Source organism: Neopsephotus bourkii, unplaced genomic scaffold, assembly GCF_033783945.1.
Source record: "Neopsephotus bourkii isolate Nb327-2 ecotype Australia unplaced genomic scaffold, CSIRO-AGI_Nbou_v1 NB_1767, whole genome shotgun sequence".
NCBI classification, from domain to species: Eukaryota; Metazoa; Chordata; class Aves; order Psittaciformes; family Psittacidae; genus Neopsephotus; species Neopsephotus bourkii.
The window spans coordinates 11130349-11157658 of record NW_026902241.1 but is presented as its reverse complement, the minus strand read 5'-3'; the positions used below and the strand labels follow the sequence as shown (position 1 = coordinate 11157658).

The following is a 27310-nucleotide window of genomic DNA, read 5'->3' as shown; positions in this document are numbered from 1 at the left end:
GGCAAAAGCAAGCAGGGGCAATTAGCACACAAAGAAGCCAGCAACCACGTTCATCTCTGAACTCTGAGCCACCACGCTCATCTCTGAACATACTTCATATTATGAGCTGAATTCATACTTCTAACAACATAGGGAAGTCCTAACAAACTCAGTGCCAGCCGTGAATCACTGTCACGAATCATTGCTGGCTACAAGCCAGGCAGGCTCTGTGGCAGTGCTGACAGTTAGGTGGCTGCTCAAAAGGTCTTGGGGGACTCCAAGCAGCACACCACTGGAGTGCCACTGAATGCACATCCACCAAGCCCAGGGCGTCTTCTCCACACTTGCCCACAGAGTAACTGGCAGACCTACAGCAGTTGTACCCTTACAACTGTTTGGTAAGGCTCTGAGCTTAGTCCTCATTTGAGCTCACTGAGACAAAATTAAATCCATAAACTGTAAAGTAAAGAACAAGATCATTTGCTGTCTCCCATCCTGAGGCAGTAAAGAGTAATGCAAGTGACAGCAGGGAGGCATTTTAGAGCTAAATTTGTCTTCACTAAGTCATAAGCGACCTTGAACAAAAGATTTTGAAGGAAACAAGACCCTAACAGAAAAGTCTGCTGAAAAGCTGAGGGATGGAGGAGGTAGATTATGCTCTGGCTCGATTCCTGTTACTCAGGACCATGCAGGCACAAACAGCAATAAATTTAAACATAAAGAAAAGCATTTATGGCTGTTAAGTGTGGTCAGACCCCGGCACTGTCTGGAGAGCCTGTGGGGCATTCCTGCCTGGCAAGACCCCTGCGCGGACATGGCCATGGGCCATCAGCAATCATGGGGAACCCCACTCAGGGCCAGGGAAGCTGCACTGTAGCATCCCCTGGGGCCCCTTCCCACATCCATATCCTTGGGTCTCCATGGATTGTGCCATGGGCCCTTACAGCTGAATGTGATCAGATCAGTTTTATATGCTTGACGCCCACCATGAGGCACCCAAATCAACATCACAGCCCGTCTATGCCAGCTTCACAGGTTGCAGGAACCAGAGGGCTGCCTTCCGAAGATGCTGGGTAAGCCAGCTCATGTCATAGACTTATAGAATTGTTTGGGTTGGAAAGGACCTTAAAGGTCATCCAGCTCCAACCCCCTGCTATGGGCAGGGACACCTTCCACTAGACCAGGTTGCTCCATGCCCATCCAACCTGGCCCTGAACACTGCCAGGGATGGCACAGCCACAGCTTCTCTTGGCAAGCTGTTCCAGTGCCTCACCACCCTCACAGTAAAGAACTTCTTCCTCACATCCAACCTAAACCTCCCCTGCTTAAATCTGAACCATTACCCCTTGTCCTATCACTACAGTTCCTCTCCAATATCCTTGTAGCCCCACAGGCTCCTCCCCTGCCACCGCCCCGCCGCGCCTTGCTCCTGCAGTGCCGCTCGGAGCCCTCCAGGGGGCGCTGCCGCGGCCGCTGGCGCTCTCTGTGCCTCTCTTGGCGCAGGCCAGGGCCTGCCCCGCCGGTGCCGTGCTGGCAGAAGAAGCGGTGCTGTGGCAGCCGCCAGTCTTGCCGCCGTAGTGGGACTGCCGTGGCGGGCCTGGTCATGGAAGCAAAGAAGATGAACCTGCCGCGGGGCCCCGAGAACCTCTGTTTTGACAAGGACGAATTCATGAAGGTGAGTGAGGGCTCCGGAAGGATACTGGGGTCCGGGGCGCTGCGAGGGGCCTCTTGAGGAGGGAGGTGGCGGGTTCCCTGCGGGGTGAGGATGTCCGGAGCCTTGGTCGGGCACTTTTAACTCCACCACGGCTCTTTCCCCGGGGTGATGCCCCTGGAAGATCGCTGTGTCAGCGAAGTGGGTCCGGGCCGTTTGCAAGGGCAGGCGGCTTGCACCTCTGCTTTTGCACCGAGCAGGACTTGCCTCTGCGAGGTTGAACCGGAACCTGAGCGGAGGGGAGGAGAGGGGATGGGACGGAAGGAGAGGCCCGTCCGAGACGACAGCCTAGGGGTTGCAGTCGGGTGGCCTCAGAGCCTCTCTGCCGGGCCGGTGCTGCGGGTCACCTCCTGGGGCAGACGCAGGCATGCTTCCTCCAAGTCAGCCTCTGCGTGCTTTGAAGCTAAGTTGCATGTATACTGATAGCCGGCATTCGGGCCTCATTGCTTGGAGAGCTTAAAAGTAGTTGTTAATACTGTATTCCGGCATGCGTTTGGGTTTTCTTTAAGAGCGTGCAAGGAATATACAGTCCTGTGTTTTGGAGAGCTAGTCTTTTAGGTACTGTGACCCACGACATGTGTGCTTTTGGGATTAAAGACCAAGATTTTGAAACATTTAAAACTACTTTGTTAAGTAGCCTCTTTGCCCCCCCACCCCTCAAGCTTTAGTTTGGTCAGCTCTCTGGCATATGGAATACTTTAGTTTGGAGGTGGGGAGGGTTGTGTTCTGGTTTCAACTTTTTGCTTACATCCTTATCTCTTTCCTGTTTCATTTACAGCCGGATTTTGATGTTGATCACTTTGTATCAGATTGCAGGAAGCGTGTGCAGTTGGAAGAGCTCAGAGAGGATCTGGAGCTCTATTACAAACTCCTTAAAACTGCTATGGTAGAACTCATAAATAAGGACTATGCAGATTTTGTTAATCTCTCAACAAATCTAGTAAGTGTTATTAAATTGTACTGTGTAGTTCAGACTTCATGTAGTTTAGTAAGATTTTTAGTTTTCATGTGACAAGTATGTGGCTTTATTTTGGCACTGTCATCTTAAACTATGACCCCTTCTGACTTCCTGAGAGAAACTGAAAGACAGATCCTGTAGAATCCAGGTACTGTACAGAATTGCTGTTGGTCTGTAGTAAATGTTTTAGATGAATGCTTTTTGTCTTGAAAAATTAATTCACTAGTAAGTTGGACTCCAGGCAACTTCTTTTTTTTTTTTTTTACTCAAACTGCCAGCAGTTGTAAAATTGAAGGAAATAAATCATTAAAATAGAGTAGCAATGATACAAATAAGGGCATTCTGAAGGATTCTTACAGAAGACTTTAAACTTACTATACAGTCAGTATATCTTAAAAAAAAAAACAACGAAACAAACAAAACCCAAAACAAAACAAAAAACCCATCAACATATTTGACTGAAAATTGTGATTATTTCATATTTGAATGTCTTGCCCAGTCTGTCTCCTGCTCTTTCATTCCAGTTCATCCAGTATTTAATTATACAGGTTCAAAGACTGAGATTTACCAATTTTTTTAATGGAAAGAAAAATTTCCATAGGTCAAGGAATTATTTTTTTTTTTTGGCTTTGTGTGACAAGCAGTCTGATGTCTTTATGCCTGTTTGTGGGGTAACGTATTTTTGCATTGCATTTAAAACTGGAGACTATAAAGGGGAGTTATCTTTTGTCAGTTCTCTTTTAGTATTTGTAAAGTGATTTCTTTGTTATTAATTCACATATGACTTTATCAAAAATGTCATAAATGTTTTTATTATAATTGCTTTAGGTTGGCATGGACAAGGCTCTTAATCAGCTTTCAGTACCCTTGGGACAGTTAAGGGAAGAAGTTATGGTATGCTCAAAACGATCATTGTACGCAGCTTGGTAAACAGCTCATTTTCATATGTTGTACAGACTGTCTTTTACTTATGTCACTGATTATTAAAATAAACTTGAAAATTAATGACTTAGAATGGTAGTAGGAGAAGCATTGTCTTTTCAAGCAGTTGTAGTAGCACTAAATTTACATTTTCATGAAGATATAAAAGATTCCTTAAACATGATAAATGAATGAACTCTTGCAAGACAAGTCTATGGTGAAATATTGATTCTGTTTCAATATTTGAGTAACTTTTTAGTAGGTAGTAAATAACTAAGAAACAACATAGGCCCCTTAAGGACTTTTTTTTCCTCAGAGCTGTGGTTTAACCGTAGAAGATCACCCACTTGAAGGTGGGTCTTATTCTCCCACACTGGCTTGGTCTTCAGCAGAGGGCAATTTTTGACCAACTTTGCAGCCAGTTCAGAGGGATGTTTGCTGCGTAAATGTGCCTTCAAAATATCACAGCCTTGATGTCTAAAACAGACAACAGGTTCAGTTACCAGAGATAAATATTTATTATGTGAAAAATGCAACTTAAGTCTGATTTCTGTCTTCAGTTTCAAGATATCATATTGGTTTTAATTGACTGTTTCTGGGTGAAAGGTGGTTTGTTCTCAGTAAGAACACTTGTAGTCAAATTGATGAAACTTCTAGTGGCAGTACTTAAGGAGCAGGTTATACTTTCAGTTATTTAGTCTTATTTCTGGCTTTTTCACAGAGAGGGCAGTGCATATACTGTAGCTTTTAACACTCCTATATTCCTAGTAATCCTTCTGTTTTAAGTTAAGATTTTTGATTTAAGGTTTTTTTAAACCTTAAGTGGGAAGTGATCTTTACATAGTGACTTTCTCTCTCAGAGTCTTAAGTCTTGTGTCAGTGAAGGAATCCAGGCAGTAGATGACCGGATGGCTAAACAAGAAGATATCAGAAGAAAAAAGGTATAACAGCTAAATTATTACTTTTAAAAGGTCCTCCTTAGGATGACTTTGGTTTTGCCACTAACTGGGAGAAAAGAAAATTTAAAAAGTTCTAGGCTGTCTAGATGCACACTGTGCAGGATTTTGTACCTGTAAAAACAGTTACTGACATTCTGGTTGCCAGACTTTTTTTTTTTTACAGTATCTAATTAAGCATAGATATTTTACTTTATTTGCCAAAAACATACATTTTTAATTTGGTTGGCTATTGTTTCTACTATAGTTGCTCATGCTTCTGTTTATAGTAGTATATAAACTTGCTTATTATGAATGTCACTGCAATACGGTAGTTTTAATTTTTATATGGGGGACACTAACATTTGTCTTTATGCTGAACTTGGGAAGATATGAGGGATAAAAGTATCTGTTCTATGTTTGTGACAAAAATGTGTTTGCAGGGTTTTATGGACTTAACATGAGCAGTACTTCGGCTGATAACATGGCTCTAGTATTAAGATGAAGGGAGAAAACTTAGTAAAAAAACCCAAAACAACAAACCTAAAAACTATCCAAGATATCTCCAGGGTCATTAGATAATGTAAACTGGGATTGGGGTCATCCATGAAAAATTTTCTTTAATTGCAGATGTGTGTCCTGAGACTTATTCATGTTATTCAGTCTGTTGAGAAAATTGAGAAGATACTACATTCTCAAGGCAGTAAAGAATTGTCCTCGTCAGAAGGAAACAGGTAAAAAATGTGCAATACGCAGTTTTGCTTATAACTGATGGGACTAACTTTATTTCATGGCATTACTGTAGATAAGTTTACAAGCATTAGGATATATATTTAGAAATGTAACTCTGATGGAATAAGTGAATGTTACTTTAGTAATTTTGGAGTTTGTCTTCTGTAAACTGGTCAGTCTCACAACATGTAACTCAGCCTCCAAAGTTCTGAATTGCAGTGCTTTCAGTAAATGTGCTTTTTGAAGTTGCATGCAATAATATTTTTTTTCTTTGAAGTCACTAATCCTGTCATGTCTGAAATATTCTCTGCACTACATTTTATTCCAATACCATTTTCAAGTAAAATGGGAATTAGCTTTTCTTGTTTTCCCTGCTTTATATATAACCAAAAGGACTGCTGCAAGAATAGTCTAAGGCAGGCAAGCCACACATATAAAACTTCTGGTACAAGGAAGGTTTGTGTCAAATTCCAACAGACTCACAAGTTTTGTTTTTTAACAACTTCAGGGAAAGAAAGGTAGGACTGCTTCTTTAGAGATAGCTGTCACATAACAGAAAGGTGAAATAAGAAACAAATCTGGATGGGGAAGAGCACTTACTGCAGCTTCTGAGCTCTGTAAGTCTGACTTTTCATGTGACAATAAACAGCACTGCCAAATAGAAGACAGTACTTCATGCTGAGGCAAGATCTTATGTTCCTCTCACCTTTGGTTCACCTACTTCATATCTTAGTAGCCCCAAAACAACTCTAGTCATGTTGTCTGTTCCAGATTATTATTACATGATTGCAGTAATTGTAGTAGTACCTATCAGGATTCCAAACATTTAGATTAAACCACAAAAATTGGGGGAGAGCATTATCTATCTGCTGCAGATGAAACTGAGTTGATTTGAAAGAATCTGACTATGTATTCCATCTTGTATAATCTCTTTTCTAGCTCACTTTTAACGGGACAGGTTTTAGAGAGAATTGCCACAGAATTTAATCAACTACAATTTCATGCAGTGCAAAGCAAAGGAATGCCCCTTTTGGACAAAGTAAGACCAGTAAGTATTGCATGGTAGCCAACTTAACATTTGCAGGGTCAAGCAAAACCAATAAAATTGAAAGACAAATGCCTGTTTTGACAGAGTTTTGTTGAATTAATTTATGGGTAAAAATGTGTTTCAAGAGGTAATTTTTATCAGTCAAGTAGAAGTATTGCTGCTTCTGAAGACTTTGTTCCTAACTTTAGAACAAATTACTTGAGAGTAGGAAATATGACAAATTTTTTGTTAGCCTAATGTATCTTGCAGTTTGATGATATTGAGGCCTAGTTCTAGAGACTGATGTTGGTTTTGTTAGCTGCAGTGTATAGACCAGAATATAAATGGAGTATTTCTGCAGAGTTGCTGTCTTGAGTATATTTAGGTTTGCCTTTTCTTGAAATTTATTGTCAAACTCTGGCTATTCAGCCTGGTACACTAATCTCTCTAACAGTCTGTTTGTAGTAACTACTGTCACAGATCGATTGATGTTTTGGTGGGCTTTTTCTTCTACCCATTCATTGGGAAGAGGGAATAAATGAAAACTTGTGCTGAAAGGTAGATAATCATGGAGACGGGGTAATGCTTTTACTGGGTTAGCATGGAGTTGGCATTCTTGATTGCTTTTGGGCTAGTAAGGTATAGTTCCATTTTTTCATTATATACACATGTTTGTTAGCAATATAAACATGTTTCAGCTCAAGGCTTCCATGGTACCATGCTGATTCATGGACAATTTACAAGGCTGTTCTGGCCACTTTTTTATCAGACATGGATAATAACAGGAGTAAGTGCAAGCAGCAGAGTAGTATTCATGGTGAGAAAAGCTTTGTTACTTTGTTGTGTGTCTTCCTGAATGGTGCTTGCCAGGACTTCTGTCCTGTGCTTTTGTGTTGCTAAGGTCATCAGATTGTAGGTTTCATGACTAGTCAGCAGTTGGGTTACTGACTTGGCATGTTTAAAACAAATTCTGTGGAATTGTTTTAGGATGAATGAACACAACAGCATGCAAAAGGGCAGAGAATAATTTTGACTGGTTAAATTGGTGGTTCAACTGTAACTCCTAATGTGCGTTTCTGAACTTGCTTCAGATACAGAGTTGTAAGGACCATTTTGGGCTAGCAGTGTATCTGCAGGTATGGTAGCAAGGAGTCAGATCTAGTGGAAGAGATGTAGCAGGAGATCTGGAATAAGAGTTAGCAAAAAGAATGTATGTTGACTGAAGCAGCTGTTTGGCAGAAGCCAGAAGGAATCTAATGACGTCATTTTTTTTGTAGCAGTGTCACTCAGTGTCTTTGGTTTGCAGTAATTTGACAAGTAGTACTGGGAACACACTGTCAGGTTTTGCAGTGAGGGATAAATGCCACAGTTGTTATCCCAGTGACTTACTGTAAAGCTGTTATTTGTTATCACACATAGTGGTTCAGTTGAACAAGGAACATTTATCAAATTTTCAGGATAAAGGCGACTTCAGATAAGTTAACACATAATCTGCAACATACAGAGGAAAATACTTGCCTTTTAACCTTATTCTAATAAATACTCTGTTAAATAGTATCAGTAACCCGCTGAGGTTGTGCTGATGTTCGTTTCTTGCTAACACTTAAAACTTCTGCACCTTTCAAATGAAAATAACAAACTGAGGTATTTCTGGAAGAATTTACTTCAGCAATAATGACAAGGCTTTGTTTTTTATTACTCTGTTTGTTTCTCTTCATAGCGTATAGCTGGAATAACAGCTATGTTGCAGCAGTCTCTGGAAGGGCTGCTCTTGGAGGGCCTTCAGACTTCAAATGTTGACATAATACGTCACTGTCTTCGCACTTATGCAACAATTGACAAAACACGGGATGCAGAGGCTTTAGTTGGTCAAGTGCTTGTAAAACCTTATATAGATGAGGTAAGATAAAAACATGAATCCTAAGAAAACTAATTGTTTTGCAAACATGCTTGTTTTTCCTGTTAAACTCTAGCTTTCATCATCAGTTTCAAAATGCCTTTGAGGAGAGAGCAGGAGAACTGAGCCCCAACACAAAGTCGCTTTGTTTGTTGTTGTTATTTTAGAAAAAAGGGATTCTCTTTCTTACCTATAGAGTTTTTTTTGGGCCAAGGAGTCCAAAAAGCAAACTTAAACCAAGCATATGACTGCAGTAAAATCCAATTTATTCTGGACCAGGGTGCATCTGTGGGAACTGGACCACATCTGGGGCTTGCATTTCTTCATGGCTGGCTCAGTAGCAATCAAATGCAGCAAAAATAGTTCTTAGTGCAATGTCCTTTTCTTCCCATTGTCTGAAGAAGCAGTTTCTACATTTTCTAGCTGTTGCCTGTAACAGAACAGTATGTCTGATGCCACCTGAGCTGTATGTTGTCAGTAGGATGTTTCTTTTCTGCTGCTGGGAATGAAACATTTAAAATTTTCCTGATTCTATTTTGTATGCATACAGATTTATAAATCAAAACTAGCTCCTGGCTTTGGATGGGAGAGGGATTCCACTGGTGGTTGTCCTCCCCTTAAAGTCAAACTTCCTTTGGGTGCTTGCTAATGCTGTAGCACCTGCTCTAGTGGGGGAGAGGTCGTCTTTCCCCCTCAGTTTTCTCAGTGCATATTCTTTCCCCACTTCTGCAACATCCTGCTTCTGTATGTAGCAAGAGGCAGAAGTGTTCAGACAGGTAGAAGAATACTAAGAAATGTAAGCTATTGTTCTCTTCTTGTATTGTTTAACTATTGTCTGCCTTCTCTTTATGGCAGCAATTGTCTGTGTTCACTGGATATGGGGTACTGTCCAAGCAAACTACTTTGCTAGCTGCATTAAAGGCTTAGCATTTTCACAGAAGATTCTTGGCTATTGGCTTACCTGCATGTGGGATTGAACCATCAACATCTAAATTTAGAAGAGATTTATGACTTTGTTCTGAAATTCGATTAGCTTTTCCCAGTCATCCATTTAATTTCACAGACTGCTTCAGGTGTCGGTGTTGTATGAAGTGGGTGGTGAGCCAGACTAGCATTTAAAAGTAAGAAACTCATTCCCATTTTTGGGGCCAATCTTCCCAGCTGGAGTGCTGCACTAAAGGAAGTAATAATTCAAGCTGGCAAGTTATACTTGGAAACTGTAATATAAAAAAGTAATATACTAACTATCCCAATGTTTGGCTTGCTGTGGTAGGAGTTTTGAAGGACTAGACTGTGAGTCTTGCATTACAGTATTTTATATTCACTTTTCTGGCATTTAACATTGAACTCTTCCTGGCAGGTGATTGTGGAACAGTACGTTCAATCTCATCCTAATGGCCTTCAGTCTATGTACAATAGACTATTGGAATTCGTTCCTCATCATTGCCGTCTCTTGCGTGAAGTAACAGGCGGAGCTATTTCGAGGTAAGTATCTTGTGGTTTCTTTCGATTGCACTGAAGTTACAGCAAATACCATACACTTTCAAAATGCTGTGAATAATTAGCTTTGATATACAAGCCACCTGTCTGGCCTTTCCTGAAGATTCACAGTCAGGTTTGATTTCTGGCTCATATCTGTGTTTTTTTCTAAACAGAACACTGAACAGACTTCCTGGGTGCTGTGGCCCATACCTTCAGAGTGCTTCAGTAGTAGAATTTAGTACTGTTCATAATACAGTGTGTCAGATACCTTGTTTTTTGAATCCATGAAATATGATTGTTCATTTCATTCAAGGAGAAGGGCATAATAAAGCTATTAAAAAATGTAAGTTCAAATATTACTGGCTTGTTAGTGCACATCAGAAAAGTGGGCATGGTCCCCAGAGGCTTGCTGGTTTTTTGCATGTACTAGAGCTACAAGTTAAATTGATTTGGACTTTCAGTGTCTTCTCTAAGAGTGCTTAATTTCTTATGCAATTAAATTGGCTGTTTTGAGGGCTAAATAATTCAGGTCTACTGAATTGTATCCATTTTTATTCGTTTGCAGGCTGGTTAATATAGTAGACTGCTGTAATTAGCGGAACTATGGATGTAGCCTCTAGGGACTGCAGAATTACTTTTTCTAATTAGTCATCCATTGCAAAGCTTTTTATGACTCCTAAGTTTTACTAACATTTCAATTCTTTTAATCCCTCAGCAAGTTATAATCTTTCTTCTTAATAATGGAATGTTTCTACTTTGTACTGTCATGTAGTGAACCGGAATTAAATGCTTGTACCTCTTCTGCTCTCAATTTATGAATTTTTGTAAGCAAGGTAGCTTTTAATCTTTTCCTTTGAAGCACAATGTCATGTATAAATACAGAGTGGAACAATTATGAAGAAGTTCTGCTTCTTTCCATTGCATTAGTTGCATTACTCTACTTGGTACCTCTTTGGAGTTGTTAAAACTTGAAATACACAAGTAAGAATAGGAGTTTTCAGCTGAAATGTAATCATCTTCCAGAACACACTTGCAAAATATATAACTGATAAGATTTTAAAGCTCTTTGAGAGTTATAAAAAAAATACTTTGCATTTGCTGAGACTGTGGGGTTGGGTAGGAGACCTCGAAGGAAGAATAATTTAAGGGAATTAGCATACCTACATAGAAAAACTTAATTGCATCTTGTCTAATGCAGTGCATGTCTCTTTAGTTAATCCTGCCTTCACATGTAAGGCTGATGGTAAAATATAACTGTGGAATAACTGCAATTTTATTTCAGTGAAAAAGCAGATATTGTTCCTGGATATGATTTCTTAGTGAATTCAGTGTGGCCAGAAATAGTACATGGTTTAGAAGAGAAATTACCATCACTGTTTAACCCTGGAAACCCAGATGTATTTCATGAGGTAATAACTTATTTTTTTTCATTTGTGATTCCTTTGGCATTTACAAGACTTGAATGATTTATGTTCTCTAGGTGTTTTTTTCCTTGCTGCTTTTGTGTAAATTCATATTGTTGCAAGAGGTTATCTCAAATCACTTGATTTAATTTTGATAGGAATTGATTCTCCCCTCAAGTTTGCCAGGAAATCTTATACAGGAGTTATTGGAAGCCACTAATCATGTGAATTTGGTCTTAGCATTTGTTTTAGGAGTATGTGTTCCTTCTTAATTGTAGAATTGCAGCATAAGTGAAGGTGGGAGGGGACAGCTCCAGTGTTCGCCCAAGAGTAGGACTTCTGTGTAGAAAAGGCTTTAATGGTAATGCAATACCTTGAGTTACAACTTGCTTTCTACTGTGGTTGGTTAAAAAAAATTGTTTCACTTGCTTGTTTTAGCTTTTGCTGGCTTTCAGTACTGCAGATTATGTGGTGGTTAGAATCATGATTCGACTAATAGAAGCAAAAATATTTGAAAGTGGTATTATAAAGTTTAGAACATAAAAGATGTATTTTCTGTAGTATTGCAATTAATTATGAAGCCAGGTTACATTGTAAAATGAATTTAAACTACTTGTTACTTTTATATTTTCATCATTGGCAGCACTGCCCTGCCTCTAGAAGATCATCTTTTTACTAATGTTGAAACAGATTTCTTGGTCTGGTATGACGATTAACTGTGGCAGTACCTGATTAGTGTGTCACAAGCAGAAAATATGAGCTTTATGCTCTTCATGTCCTGTCTGTCTGTATTTAACAGGATTGCTGAAATATTTGTTTTGTTTTTTTTTTAACTTGCAGCTTGACTCATGATTACTGTGAAACATTTTCTTTTCAAGATGGAGATGGCAGGCAATAAAAAATAGTGTGAACAAAAGCACAGTAGGCAGGCAGAACAGATGACTTAGAGAAATGTTAGATTGCTGGTGAAGGTGTCTAATGATTCTTCTTCCTGTGTTCATGCAAAACTGGTTTTACCTAAATACTTGTCTTGGAATTTAAGATCTTTACCATACAGATATATGAATAATTGAAGGCAGGCAGGTATGACAGTGAATGTTTGCAAGACAGGCTCTGAATAAGAAGCAAATAAAATAGATGTTGAAGGAAGTTATGGTAATGCCGTGCAAATGACACTGTAGTATGTTCCCCCTCCTGGTTAGAATACTGTGTTTCCCATACAGTTTCAGTCACTCTTCAAGCTTTCACCTAATGCCCTGAATGCTGCAAATAGTGGTCCGTGCTGGGCTTCTCTTGTCTCTGCTCTTTGGTTTACACAAGAATGTATTTTATCTGCAGAAGAGCTGGGTTTGTTGTTTTAAATGAATTATTTTTAAAAGGCTGTCATATTATACTGATACTGACCAGCAGTGACACTGTGTTTATTAAACAAACAAACAAACAAACATAAAATCCCAGCATCCCCGCATGACTTTCAGGTAAACCATGTAGTAGGTCTAAAGTACTTTCCAAACTGCTTTTGACTAGTTAAAGTGACTCAGAATCTAAACCATTAAATTTTTTTACCTAAAAATCAATAAGAAGTTGACATGCCAAGTGTAAAAATTTCTGTCTGAAGACTGATAGTTCTGAAATAAGAGGCGGAAAATCAAGCATTAAAATTGTTTCTGCTCTGCTGATAAGCCAAGTAATTCAACACAGATTTGAGACAGTAATATTCTATCTGTGTTTTCTAGATTAATAGAAATGCAGATAAGTGTATTTTTTCCAGGTTTGTTTGCATATGTACGTATATATAGGTTTAATGCTGAAAAGTTTGAATATGCAGTATTATCTTTGGGAGGTTTTTAGAGCCAGAGAATAGAAAAATTATTTTTTAAATCCTGGAAAAATTGAACAGGCAGTGTAAGCATGAATGTTAAATCCATGCACCATTTACTTATGTAGAGTTTTTCTTAAAATTGTTTCATGTTGTTGTGCCCTTATTTCTGAGTCAGATTTGTAGATTTTCAGGGTATGTGAAAAGAATACTTCTTTTATCCCTGAACACTCACTTGAGATTGTTTAAGTTTAGATTCCTCTGTTAGAAAATTGCTCCATTTTGTTTCCCACTTTAGCTTCTCTTGAAGTCAACAATTCAGTCCTAAAAGCTGAAATGGTAATGAGTCCTACAGTTAGTTTTCTCTCTTGGATATAACGTTATCAGTAACTAGATAAATGTCTCTTGAGCTGTCTTCTATTTTGAACATGAGTGTTAGGTCTTTTAAGAGTTTTTTGGTTTATATCACTGACTAGTATGGTAACAAGCATTAACAGCTTATTTACCTTTTTACATTGCTGAGTTTAGTATCTAAGAAAGGAGGCCTGAAAGAGCACTAATAAGTCATTCATTCTGTATTTAGCTCCCATACCTTGTATGGTTCCATTGTGTTATAAATACAGCCACTTTAGGAGAAAAGTCATTACCTAAAAGCTTTTGTGTGCAATTTTCAGAATGCTGTCTTGACCCACCAAACTGTCTTTACACACTACAACTGCCATGTCACAAGAAAAATATGCTTAAATTATACCTTTAACAAAGTTAGGAACTTGCTGGCATACACAACGCAAAAGCCCATGTCAGTACATGTCGTGTAGCCACAGGAGTTTCTGAGAGCAGAACCTGTAAGCAGCAATTCAGGAGCTTTTACTAAGAATGTTCTGCTGGTTTGTAAGAAGCAAAATCACATCACTCATGTAGTGCTCTGGACGGTGAGAAAAGTCTTGCTGCCCTGTTGCTGCTTTTACTGCAATGACATCGGAAGCACCCAGATATTCAGTCAGGCTTATTTCATTAATTCACAGTGGCTTACTGAGCATGTACCATAGGTTTTAGGTCTGCTTTGGTTTGGGTGTTTTTTAAAAGAAACCTGCACGTAAGCCGAACTTTTTCATTGCAGAGGTAGACTTTAGCTGTATTTTGATTCTAAATTGGTTTACATAGACTGTGTGTTCCTGGCTTTCTCCTTTGTGTGTGACTTAATTTATTACTTCATTATTTTCAGGGTATTAGTAAGTTACTGTTTAGAGTAAGCCCACAGTGCCTTTGAGTATTAATATAATCTCTCTTTGCTTGCAACTGACTTAACACTGTTTGTAAACACCTTATTAGAAGTATACAGTGGATAAAGTTAGTTTATCTGAAATTGAAGTTCTTACGCAAATACTTGGTATTTGCGAAACATAGTTTTAGGCAAACAGGTCTAGAAATTCCTATAATACAGGTCCATATAACAAAAAAAATAGGCTTTCATTCTCATGTTTGTTTATATTTACTTAGGGATTCATTCCTGATTATTTGTTTGTTGTATGCCTGTTATCTCCTGTGACTGTTCTTAGTACTGTGAAGCACTGTTGTTCCACTCCAGTGACTAAGCTCAGAACTATTCATACATCTCTCTGATCAGTTCTGCTTGTTCAGGGTACTTGGACATTTTTATGCTTTTTAGAAGTGTTCTGCACTGGCTTTTCTTATCACAGAATAAGAACTACTAGTTAACTGTTTTTGTTTTCACTGCAATCCATGATTTAGCCTAGCAAGATTAAGCGGTGGAGTTAGTGTTAGCCCATTCTGGAGCGTGATTAACTGTAATAAGCGTAATACAAGAGCTCTGCTGAATGAGTAGTGACTTTCCTTGTTATCAGAATGCTTGTTCTCCGCCTGCAGAAGTACACTACTAGCATGGATTTTGTACGGAAATTTGAACGACAGTGTGGCTCCCAGGCCAGTGTGAAGCGGTTAAGAGCTCACCCATCTTACCACAGCTTTAATAACAAATGGAATTTGCCTGTGTATTTTCAAATCAGGTTAGTATGCAAATTTTTTCTTTCACACTTCCAAAAGTAAAAGTCACAGCGAGATGATCTGGCTTAGGGTCAGATCTCATAGTTCGGAGTTTCCCTTGTCGGCAAATTGTAGAAGTCAAGTTAAGAATTTAATTAGTCAAGTAACTGTTTTATACGTCTTTTGGTAATTGAGCAAAATCACAACCAGCTGCTCTTGAATATGTACTGCATTACACTGTTTTTGATACATTACTCGTAAGACATTCAGGAACAGATGTAGGTAAGTTTTGAAATCTTGTTTCAAATTCTTTTTCTCCAGTATCCCTGAAGCTAAACTGCGTGTCGAAGGATGCTACTTTTGCAAATCCAGAGGAATACTTTCTGTGAGGGAAGGAGTCTTTCTTCTTAGAAATAGAGAATTAAAGGACTTGATAAAAACTTACAGCTTTTCCAGATCTAGAATGTTTCTGACATTCTTTGTGTCTCACAGGATATACTCTGTGAAGTGCTGGGTCTTGCAACATGGCTTTCCCAAAGATTCCCCCTACTATTTCCTTTTCCTGAGCAGTTAAGTAGTAAGTTTTAGGTTACTTTTCCAACAGGTCTGATGTATTTGCAGCATTATCTTTTACAGATTTTGCAGCTAAAAGAGAGCAGAGAAACCCAAGAAAGCCCCATCTTAGTTCAAGTAATGCTAGAATGTTAATGAACAGAATAGAACTTAAACCATATTTTTAGAAAGTGTAGTCTGCACATATGATTTTAGGGCTGGATACCAAGTCTCCAGGCAAGAAAGAGAACTGTTGATGAAGTCTGCTATGACCTAAATGGGCTGTGTGTGATCTCTCTTGGTCCAGAACCTTCTGAGGGTCTCTAAAGAAGGGGTAGAATTTCCAAAAGGGGAGAGAAATTGATGTATTGTTTTACCTGGCATTTTTTTATTGCATGACTTTGTAACTGGCAATAACGGTACAACCAGAGCCACATTTATTCAGTGTTTTTAATCCAGGATAGGTTTGCATTATTGTGAAAAATTTCATCCAGGAATCTTAGAAGTGCTGGAACTAGTATAAGTGACAGGAGCATGGGGCTACGAGCAGAGTCTTGGTGTTTTGGTGCGTTTTGTGAAATGTAAATGCAAAGTAGCCCCAGGCTCTGACATCCTGGTTTGATTTTTTGCTTGCACACTTGTTCCTTCAGCTGTGTAGTGAATTGATGGGAGGATCTGTCAACTCTGGGCCAAAAAAGGCTGATGTTCAACTCCAGTCAGTTTCTCCAAACCGCTTAACTGTACAAATATTTGTGCTGGCCCAAGGGAAGGGGCAGGTGTACTTACTACAGTAGCAGTGCTGAGTGCACAGACTAAAAACGTTGAACTGTAGCCATTATGAACCTTTTAACAGATGTATATCATTAATAGGTGTGTGAGTCTGCCCTTTTTGTTTGAAATGTTTTGTTTGCAACTTTTCTGATAAGTGACCACTTGATCAGACTTCGATGTTCTTGCTCATAAAATTTAAATGGACCTTCAGCATGTTCTTTCTGTTCAAAATGTTCTTCTCCGTTAGGTATTTTGAGCTTTGACTGATGAAAAAAACCCATAAAGAACAAACCAAAAAAAATTCCTTTAATCCAGGATTACTGTAAATCTAGATAATTCACAATTTCAGTGAATGGTTGGGTAACAGCAGCTGTTTCATCTTTCACCAATTATTCCTATATATGGGAACAATCTGTTAAGTTTTGAAAGTGCCCATGAATTCTTCAGTGCACAACTGTGAAAACAATGCAATATATTAATAATATATATATATCAAGGAAGCTTTTTCTTTATGTTAACAACCTTAAGTCAGGATTTTTATTTAAGTATTATTCCCTGCCCATGGCAGTGGGGTTGGAATGAGATAATCTTTAAGGTCTCTTCCAACCCAAACCAGTCTATGATTCTATTATCTCACATTATGGCATTTAGAGTTAAGATAGTTGGTTTTTTTTATTTTTTCAAGGATTTTTCTGTTTTCAATTACAGAAATCACACATAACAATCAGCCCTCAGTAAAGCCTTTACCAACGATCCTTTAAGGAACAGATGGATGCGCAGGTGTTTCTTCTGTAGCAGTGCTGACTCAAACAGCCCCAGTAGCTCTTTCCCTTGCTATTCCTTAAATTACATCAATACAACTGAGTGTGGAACTGTGGTGAACCCCACATTGGGGAATTTTTTTTCCTATGCAAGAAATATTAAGCAAAAAAATATATCATTAAAAATACAATTTCAATCTCTAATCCATTTCACCGTAAGACTTTAAGGCACTGTTCCATCAGTGGAAGTGGTGCATAGGCAGGAATGAGGTTTTGAAGCCATTTCACAACTATTTCTAAAGTAAGTTTGGTTGCTAAACATGCATTAGGAGTTTGAACAAGAAAAGCTGGGTGGGCCCCTGTTCTCATCTGGAAATGTCAGTTAAGAGGAACCCTATAGTTTTGTAGGAGTTTGATAGAAAGGCCTGAATGCACGTAAAAGCAAGAAAAGGGGTAATCAATGACAATAGAGCTTTCTATAGGGGAGGTTAAAATGATAGCTTTGTTTCAGCATTTAGAGGGAAGAGCTGGTTAAAGAATTTTCTGCAGCTCTTGCCTGACAGTTTTTAGACGAGGGAAATGCTGTGGTGTTTATCCAATATGCTCGAACTAAGGGAAAGTGTCAAAGGTTTCAATATTAACTTTGCTGTTGTACTGAAAAAAATGGGGAGGAAAAGTCGGTTTTTTTTGCTGTTTTAAAGTGTGAAGTTTTTACAAAGGGGGTCAAAGGTATCCTGTGAGGAACTATTGATTTTTGCCAGGTACAGAATTGTTTGCAGAACCTTATACCACTCTTCATTAACAAACATGTAGAAAGCTGAAGCCTCTGGTGTCATGTGACATATCTGAAGGTCAGCTAAAGCAAGTGTGAGATAATTTGTTCACTTTTAATTTAAAAACAGAAACAGAACAAAAAAAATCTTCAGTTCTCAGAAAAGCTGAAGATTTGACACACTGTGAGCTATCATTTTGTTAATGTTTGCAATTGTGACCTTGATAATTTCCCAAAGTATCAGCTTCATATCTGCCTGTGAAATGTTAAAGGCTCATTTTCAAGTGTTTGAATGTCGGTCTCATTTATATCCCAAGTCATGCTGGAAAAAAATAACCATAGATGTAAAATCTGTCCATTGATAGTACATTGAAATAATACTGAAATAAACATTGAAAACATGTTTAGGCGTCAATTTAAGCAATTGCTGAATTGTAATATTCAAAACCTTTCTGTCTCTCAGATTCAGAGAAATAGCAGGGGCCTTAGAAGAAGCACTTTCAGATACACTAGAGGAAGCACCAGGTAAACTTGCAATAATAGTTTATTGCAAAGGAAATGGTGATATAACTAACAGTGGCTACTCTCTGTTGATTGAGTATTAAGTAGTGACATGCATCCAGTGGATTTACATGAGATTTCTGTTTTCTGATGAACTTATTAAACAGTTCATAGAGAGCTGTTTCATTTTTATAAAGGCTATTTGAGAGTATTGTGCTCTTTGTGATCACTTCCTAAAAATATCCCTTTTGGCAGTAGTCCTTCACATATTTGTGTAACTATCCTCTCAGTGCAAGAAGGAAGCAAATTGGTGTTTGGCATCCTCTAAGTGACAACCAAAAGCCTATGCTGTGTTACTGTGGAATATCTTTCTTGTTTGTTTTAAGACTATGTAGAGGTGAAACTGGTTATCTGTTGGCAACATATGCAACATATAGGCTTGCTCTGGTTTCTTGTATTGATGTCTGCTCTAAAAATATACACTGATTTATGAGCAGATGAGAAGATATGCACAGGAAGGATTACAGTGGAAGAGAAAGTATGGTCTGTTCATTAGAAGTATACTGTAATCAGAAAAGCTTACTTCAGTTCACAGAGTAAATACTTATGAAGAAAGCAGCGAAGAGTCACTTAAATGTATCTATGTGTGTACACATGCATGCTCTCTGAAGAGAGAAAGGAGAAAAAATCCTAGTGGAGATTAAATGCATAAATCCTGCCACTTCAAGGCATTTACCTGGAGCTTGCAGACACATTCATTATGTCTCTAATTGTATGCTATAAAATGTTAGTGCATGAACTACTTTTAAAATATTTGGTTTAAATATGGATATTCCTACTGTGTTTTAAGGAAATATTTCAATCTCAGATATAACTGATAGGAGCAGTAGTTTAGTGCTGAGGGAGTATTACTGTTATGGCTTGAAAGCATGTCTAATAAAACTTCGTCATAAGACAGCCAAAAATTATCTTGGGATTGTCACCTCCTAAAGCAGATTATTTGGCTAAGCTGTTCCTGCCTTTGTTGCAGGCAAACTCTCATTTGTTGCTTTTGCAACAGTGAAACTTAGTGAAATTTGAAATCTAAAGTAATGAAGAGCTAATATTTTATGACTGTTTTAGAAGGTGCTTAATAAATCCTTTTTGCTGTCTTTGTATCTTTTTGTAAGGCTTTTTTTTTTACCTTTTTTTTTTTTTTTAATCTCAGATAATGTAGTTACACTGATTTTACATCTTTTAAGCATGTGCTTAGGAACTTGATCCTTGTGTGATTGTTTCTAGATGGCAGCTCATACTGTCTTTTGGCCACCCACATGGTCTGGGCAAGTCTTCTGAAGTGCTGGTCAGATCAGATGTTTTTACCATTATTAGCACATCGCCTGTGGAAACTCAGTCTGCAGATTTTGGCACGCTACTCTGTGTTCATTGGTGAGGTAAGAGAACAGCATGCTTGTGATTTTGGAAATCGGGTATGGCCATCAAGAAACCTTTTGAAACAAAGTATGTGACCTCTTTTTAAGCGCTTTTTCCCAGAACTTAACATTCTTTAAGAAGAACACTTTAGGCCAGATAATGAGTTTGTTTTATAAAAAGCACCACTACAAAACATGTTATTAAACCACAAATACGAGTGTTGCTGCGGTGTTACTGTCAGATGGTATCAAGGCTGTACTTCCATGTATGCTTGAGGCTGCTTCTGCCACTGAAAAAAGTAGCCACAATCTTGGTTTCGTTCTTTTTGTGTGTTTACTCATTGGTACAATGAAGAGGTTGTGAAACAGCCAGGCGAAAGCTTAACCCTGCCAATAAAAAGGGATAAATTAATCTAGATCAGTTGCTCAGCATTGAGATTATAAAACTCGAAGTTTTATGGGCAGCTGACTCGACATCAATGATTCCCTGCTTCTGAGCAAGAGAGTTGTACTTTGCTCTTCTACTCCCTGCTCCCAGCTGTACAAGCATGCCCCTGTCTCTTACATCATAGAAAGACAGCATGATGGAATAGTAGTGAGTTAAAGGGACTTCTGGAGGTCATTTGGTACAAATTCCTGCTCAAAACAGGGACATCTGAAGTAAGGTTGTTCAGAACAAGCTTTTTGAAGTTGAATTTTAAGTATACCAAAGATGCTGATTTCATGTGTCAGGGAACCCTGGTCCTATGACTGACCACTTTTTCTTCATATTTGGTCAGAATTTATCCTTGCTACAGTCTCTGTCCAGTGCTTCTTACGCTATCACTGTACCTCAAGGAAAAGTTTGAGTCCATCTTATCTTCATATGCCCCTTAGGTAGCTGAAGACAGCAGTAAGATCTCCCTTTATCCTTTTCTTGTGACTCAGTTCTCTCAGCTAAATTGGCTCATGAACAGTACTGATAAGTACCAGAGTTAAAACAGAGTAGTTGAATGAAGTATGTGTTTGACAGATTTGCTCAAAATCATTCAACTCCATAATGCACCAGAAACTGTTTTCAAAATAACTTTTTAACATAATTTAGGAATGCTAATATCCTTTGTATGTGTGCCATTCTCATGCTGCGAATGTTACACATCCTATACTGTTTCTCTTTGTCCAGCTTTAACTGCCTTCACTATTGCTAGGGTTCACATCTCAATTTGATGTTTCAGGTTTCTGTAAGACCTGTTTCCAGTGAGAACACAAAGGAAAGCAAAAAATCTGTGTCAGCCGGTAGAAAGGAATCTTCTGTAAGCCTCAACCCTAGTGAGGAACAAGGGAACGGGTCTTCTCCAGAAAGTCAGCCATTGCCTTCTATATCTAGTACTCAGTTGGTATATGTGGCTGCAGATCTCGACAAACTTCAGGATCAGGTTTGTGCTTGTGACTTTACTTACAAAAGAGACTTTGTTATCTATGTATTCGTATTGTTTAGCATCTTGTTAAGGACATGAAATAGTTTAATGTACTGTACAGCTTTTTTTTTTTATCTTAAATGCTAATACTGGAGTAGTCTAATGTAGAAAATATCCCCTGAAATAAATGGTCTACATTGTGTTTATTTGGAATAGCAGATTACAGAAAAATTACTTTGGTTATTTAAGCTCTTTGTGAGTAGCTGCTGGACTTAACAGCTAGCTAGAATAGTATGTTTCTGGTCATTTTTGGTAGAAAGTGTCACTGTGCCAGAGTCTTACCTTTACTAGTAAAATCTCTGTTGCAACTTGGAGTGTGGTGCAATATTCAGCTTTAATATTACGCTCTCTTTTAAATATTTACAGGTTTTAATTTTTGAGGTTGAAAAAAGTTTTATCATCATGATTGTACTTCACTTATGGTCCAGAATTTTGAAGAGACATGTATGGCATTAATTTTCTTCCAGTAGGGATGACTTCTGTGTATTTTTGGTCAATAAGGCTGAAATTTCTGTAATTTGTGAAGTATTTTTGTTGTACTGGTTTCCCATAAATGCAGTAAAAATATAGAAAAGCAGGTGTCTTTTGATGCACTGTAGGCATAGAATGTAGGAAAACTAATGAAAATATGTTTATAGCATGACTGTATCTATTTGTTTTGTTTCTGTTTTTTCTTCAGATTCCTCACATCTTAGAAATGGTTAAACCAAAACTTGAAATGATTGGCTTCAAGAATATGTCCTGTATTGCAGGTAAAGCTGAGAGGCTGAATTCAGTCTCCCTCCTGTTTCTCCCAAATCCATTCTGCCAACCAAACAGAATCAGCTTTTACACACAGTGTCATTATTTACACTGAAAAAATTGAAAATACTATTGGTTTTATTACTTAAAAGAAGCTTACTTTAGGTTTAGCTTGTTAAATAGAAGCTTTCTTGCCAGGCGAGGTTGGACAGGGTTTTGAGCAACCTGGTCTAGTGGAAGGTGCCCCTGCCCATGGGACTAGGTGGCCTTTAACGTCTTCCAACCCAAACCATCCTATGAGTCTGTGTTTGAGTCTGGAAAATGTTTGATTAAAATTGAGAGTTTGAAGTGCCCTTTTTTTTTTCTTTTTTTTTTTTTTTTAATGGGAAACATGCAGCCTGATTTCAATTTAGTAATTAAAGCCAAGCATGTAGCTGGTTGAGTGAACTGTTCCCTGACTTCAAGTAAAGCCAGAAGTTCTGTGCTGTGGATTCCACTTACATCTCTAAATTGGAATTATTGGTAGATGTCCAAGTCCATAAGAGAGGTAGGAGCTTATGCATGTCCCCCACTCAGGAGACAGCCTGTTGTCCGTCACAACTTTGAGTACGCTGCAGTCATTCCATAGGGAATTTGGATACTGTTAGCAAGAATTTCACAACCACAGTTTCCGTGGTAGGTTGGAGCCTTTTGATTTAAGCTCCTTGCTTGCATTGATACTAAAAAAAAAAGTGGCAAGCCTGGACAATGTTACTTTTTCCTTCCCTCCATTTTTCTGACTAAAGAATGGTTGATGTTTTATAAATGGCTGGTGTGTATTTAGGAAGCAATTCTGTATTTGACACCAGCAGCCATCTAGGATAGTGAGTGAGATTGGGATTGTAGTGGGGTTCACATAATTTATGTTGTGATCGGGCAGGGTAGCTCAGTTTAAACTTTAGCATTTTTACTTCAATAGGAGCCTTGGAAGACTCAAAAACTTCCTTATCAGCCTGTGTGCCTACCTTGAATAACAGGATTATCCAGGATCTCAGTGAGTCCTCCTTTGCTTATCTGAAGAGTGCACTGGAAGTTCCAAGGTTATATAGGAGAACCAATAAGGTCAGTGCTAGTTGCAGATACAAAAAATCTTGGAAAGGGCAATGCTAAGAATGTTACCAAGGCAGTACGTTTATGAGTTCTTCAGGTGTGTTCATATCTTCTTGACAGTTAAGAGCCCTATTAAATACCTTGAGATAATTTAGTGATTTACTGTTTTACTTCATTGCAAAGGAAAAAAAATATATATTTTCAAAATTTTCAGTAGGGTAACAATGAAGGAAGGGCAAGGAGTAGAGCTGTTCATCTGCAAGAGGAAAAGGGTTAAAGAGGATAAAAGTGTTTCTCTTATGTTGTATACCATAAGATGCAGCACTACTGAGTGACAGGCTTCTTTTGTCTGTGTCAAGAAACTTCTTCCCAGTGATCTAGCTGCCTGGTTTTGATTCAAGAAGTATCTTGCACAGAAAGAGCAAGATGAGAATAGCTAAAAAGAGTAATTTTTTGAGAAACTAAATAAGTAATGTTGAAATATAGTACCAAAACCAATTGTCTGATCTTGGCTTTTTCTGATACTGACTTGCCTTTCCCAGTCTGTCTGCACAGTCGTGTTGGTAGTTAGCTTGTTATCATCCAGGCAATAGAGAGAAATTTGATTAACAGGAACCACAGAGTACTGCAGTCTTGCCTGATCTGAACACACTAATTCTAAGATTTGGAAGTCTTTAAGAGGTTAATGATGTATTTCAGGTGTTAGAGATTTTGTGTACCTTGGGTGTGTTCTGTTGCTTTGCAGTGCATGAAGTTCACCCAAGCTATGTGTGAATCATCCATGGAGAGGTGAAGCATTCTGCAACCAAAATTAGAAGAGAAGATAGGGGATACTAGTTATCCCAAAAGCATTCATCTGGAAAATGCACTGAGGGAGCAGGATGGCATAACAACAGAATAAAAACTGTTTTCTGTTTAGTGAATTATAGCATGAAATAGTAGGTATTTTCACATAGATATAATAGTCTATAGTGGACACTGAGCCTGTTCAATTTTCTCTGAAATAGGCATGATCAGAAAGTGCATTTAGGATCATACCCTGGTAACAGGAGTGGCTAGCTAGCACATGGATCTCTCTTAAAAGCTTTGGTAATTTTGAACACTGTTCTATACTATATCACATTGTATAACACTACTAAATGATTACGTGATGGTGTCTTTCCTATGTATAATGACATCTTCATTAATTTATTGTGAATGAAGTACGTATCTGTTTGCCTAGGTTCAGGCTTAGGACTTTATATATGTGCTAGAATTTGGTGTTGATGCTTTCAGTAAGTAAATTACTGGTTCTTTTTCCCCACCTTGTTTCCCTGTCATCTACCAGGAGGTGCCAACTAAAGCTTCACCTTATGTTGACAGTGCTCTTAAGCCCTTCTACCGACTGCAGAATGAATACAAAGGCACATTGAAGCAGCCCATGATTCATCAATGGCTGGAAAGTGCCCTTTCTGAAAGCACACAAAAGTAAGAGGAACCATGCAGAACATTGTTGATATTAATTGAAAACTCCAGTGTTCATTGAATGGGCACAGGAAGAATACCTAAAGCACTATGAATTAACTGCAAAGAAAACAAGAATATACCTGTCTTTTGGCAGGGTGTATTTCTTCAGATATACTCTGGTGTTGCTTATTCAGCAGATGAAAAGCAGGACAGATACCTGACTTCTGCTCAGAGCTGTGCAGAGGGCATTTGAAAAATTGTTTAGCTCTGGTAATGCAACAGTGAGCTAAAAATTTGCATTTTGTTTCAGAATTGATGTAAGACCTTAACCTTGTTAATGGGTGAATTTTCAATAAATATGAGTTCTGCTTTGTTTTGACTTTTGAAACGTATATAATGATTTCTCAGGGTCAGTGATGTACTAATGTGTATGAAGTAGGCTTTTCTGGAAAAGTGAATTTTTTTTCTTTCTCATTTATCTTCCTTAATTTAGGTATTATGAAACTGTATCTGATGTGCTAAGTTCTGTTAAGAAAATGGAAGAGAGCCTAAAAAGGCTGAAGCAAGCCAGAAGAACTGCAACTTCAAACCCTGTTGGTACAAATGGAGGCATGAGTGATGACAACAAGATCCGACTGCAGCTGGCCCTCGATGTTGAATATTATGGAGAGCAAGTAAGTTATGAGAAACAAGTTTATTTATTATTGTTACTAGTTTTGGAAGGGTGTGAGAGAGGAATGAGAAGCTTGACTTATTTTTTTGGTCTTGAGAGCTTTGTCATGGGGGGGGGTTGCTTTCTTTTTTCACATCTGTATAATGCAAGTGACTTGAGACCTTGGTGAATGCAGATACTGCTTGAGAATGCATGCTTTCCTGTCCTTTCTTATACAAATGCAAAACTTGTGCTTAGTGCTCGGAAGCACAAAATAAAACACACTGTATGGACAGATCAGAGGGCAGGGACCTTCCTTAGCTCTCATCATCTTTATGGCCCTGCTTTTGTTTGCCTTCTCTCTGGATATTTCCAGCCTTGACTTACTGCATAGTAAAGGGTCTACTCCCAAGAGCTTTAAAGATGTTAGCCTTATTTGTTGTTCTGAGTAGCTGTAAGTTCTTTTCAGTGCCAAATACAAAACCTTAAATAACAAAATAAATAAGAGAAGTAAATGTTCCAGGAAATATGTGCAGTAGCTACATGAAATTGTTTAAGAATACTGTTTTGTAGTAATTTATTTCTGAGGATTATATACAGAAATAAACAACATTGCAAGTGCAAGTCTGTATCATTAGCTGCCAAGCAGTTGCCATCAGTCTTGTTTGTGAGCAGATTTTGTTGATGTAGTATAACAGGTAGATAAAGTCTGCCTGTGTGTGAACAGATGCTTTTCACATATTTGGGACTTAAAGGAAGGAGATTGGGGTGGCAGTATGGAAATCATACTTATTTTTGGCTGGGGTGGGCTTTTGGGTTTTTTTTCCCCATTATGTGCACTAACATCACTGCAAAGTGAATTTAAGCTGAACTGGGGTAGGTTATGCATGATCACTTAGGAGCTGTTTTGGTACATGTGGACATTCCAAAGAGTTAGTTCCAGCAGCAAGCACCTTTTTCAGAATCATTTCATTATGGTTTTGTTATGGATCCAGGTTTTCCTTTTTCACTGCATGCTTAGTTTTCTCATGGCCATATTTTCCTAATTGTCAGAGCAATAGATTTCCTGAGTAAGGAACGACTCACAGCAACCTCTCTATTTGTAGAGTTGTTCTCATCCCCCAGGAAGTTGAAGGCTAGCACCATAGACTCTTGCAGCTCTCATCACCATGTTGTTGGCTGTTCCCGGATATATTCATGTTTATCTTTAAAATTTTGCCCAGAAACCTCCTCTGAGGATTGAAAAAATTTTGGTTGAAATCAATGCATTAAATACAAACTTAGAGCCAAGTTTCTTTTTCCGACTGTTTCACTGGACAACTTCCAGCTGGATTTAGTTACAGCTTGCCTAGATGATGGTTAAATATTTCCTTGCAAGGCACTGCATTAACTGTAAAGACTTAAGTGAGCAAAGTTGGCTACAAATACCTTTTTATAGCATGCACTATATGCACTTGTGAGTTTTTGCCACATACCAATGCAGGGCAAATCATGTGTTTTGCTAAATGTTTTAAATAGAATAATTAGTGAGCTTTTGATGTTTTAAAGAAAATTAATGTATGTTCTGTGTTTTCAGATACGAAAGATGGGACTGGAAACAAGCAATCTAAAAGGCTTTTCAGCACTTACAGAGCTGGTTCTAACTGCCAGGGATCAGGCTACAGCGGAGCAATCCTAGATATTTTTGAAAACGTGTGACTGAAGATAAACAGTGTCCCTAAAAGAAAGAGAATTTAACTCTTCTTTATTTTACCAAATAAAGTAGCAATGAAGTGCTTCCTAATGTATCTCAGGCAGCCAGTCTGCGCATCTGCTTTCAAGATAGGCTTGTTTCACCAAAACTGAGCATTTACCAGAGTTTTCCATTATATGGAAAGCAGTCAGAAGTTGTGAACTTTCTACTGTAGAATAAAAGTGGAAGAAAATGTGGTTTTTTTTATTTTTGTTGTACATCTTAAAATGTAGAAGAATGAACTTATATGATGAAAATAATATGTAATAAATTGTCTTCCTAACTTCTGGTGTCCCATACATTTTTAATTCAAATGGATTCATTGATGGCTGTCAAAACCTTTCAAAGGACTTTATTCCAGCTCTTCTGGAATAAGGAAAATGCTTACAGGAATAAGAATCTGCTCTTTATTGTTACGGCTTTACACTTACCTGCTTTCCCTCGTTGTAGGATAAGCTTGGCTCTTGATTGAGGTTCTGAGTGGTTTCATTTTACTGGTTTTTATTTATTTATTTATTTTATTTTTCGAGGGGGGGAGGTGTCTGTTGGAATTTGG

General features: G+C 38.2%; 1 protein-coding gene across 2 annotated transcripts; it reads left to right on the top strand.

Annotated features, from left to right (window-relative positions):
* Nucleotides 1–1459: 1459 nt before the first annotated feature.
* COG2 (component of oligomeric golgi complex 2) lies at nucleotides 1460–27037 on the top strand. 2 transcript variants are annotated; one of them, XM_061378703.1, is made up of 18 exons: nucleotides 1460–1654; nucleotides 2469–2630; nucleotides 3477–3542; nucleotides 4430–4510; nucleotides 5135–5238; nucleotides 6176–6284; nucleotides 7984–8163; nucleotides 9521–9645; nucleotides 10925–11051; nucleotides 14752–14891; nucleotides 18188–18249; nucleotides 19507–19658; nucleotides 20852–21052; nucleotides 21774–21846; nucleotides 22794–22936; nucleotides 24252–24391; nucleotides 24864–25044; nucleotides 26599–27037. In XM_061378703.1, exons 1-18 carry the CDS (start codon nucleotides 1583–1585, stop codon nucleotides 26698–26700), a joined length of 2220 nt encoding a protein of 739 aa, XP_061234687.1. In that variant the 5' UTR covers nucleotides 1460–1582; the 3' UTR covers nucleotides 26701–27037. The 2 variants fall into 2 exon arrangements, with proteins under 2 accessions (XP_061234687.1, XP_061234689.1); XM_061378705.1 differs by lacking the exons at nucleotides 1460–1654; nucleotides 2469–2630 and having other exon boundaries at nucleotides 3484–3574.
* The last annotated feature ends 273 nt before the right edge of the window (nucleotides 27038–27310 follow it).

Coding starts and splice junctions, on each gene's coding strand:
- COG2 (XM_061378703.1), top strand. CDS start 1,583: ATGGAAGCAAAGAAGATGAACCTGCCGCGGGGCCCCGAGAACCTCTGT. Junction 6,285..7,983: donor TTTTGGACAAAGTAAGACCA/GTAAGTATTGCA, acceptor TTCTCTTCATAG/CGTATAGCTGGAATAACAGC. Junction 18,250..19,506: donor TACACTAGAGGAAGCACCAG/GTAAACTTGCAA, acceptor GATTGTTTCTAG/ATGGCAGCTCATACTGTCTT.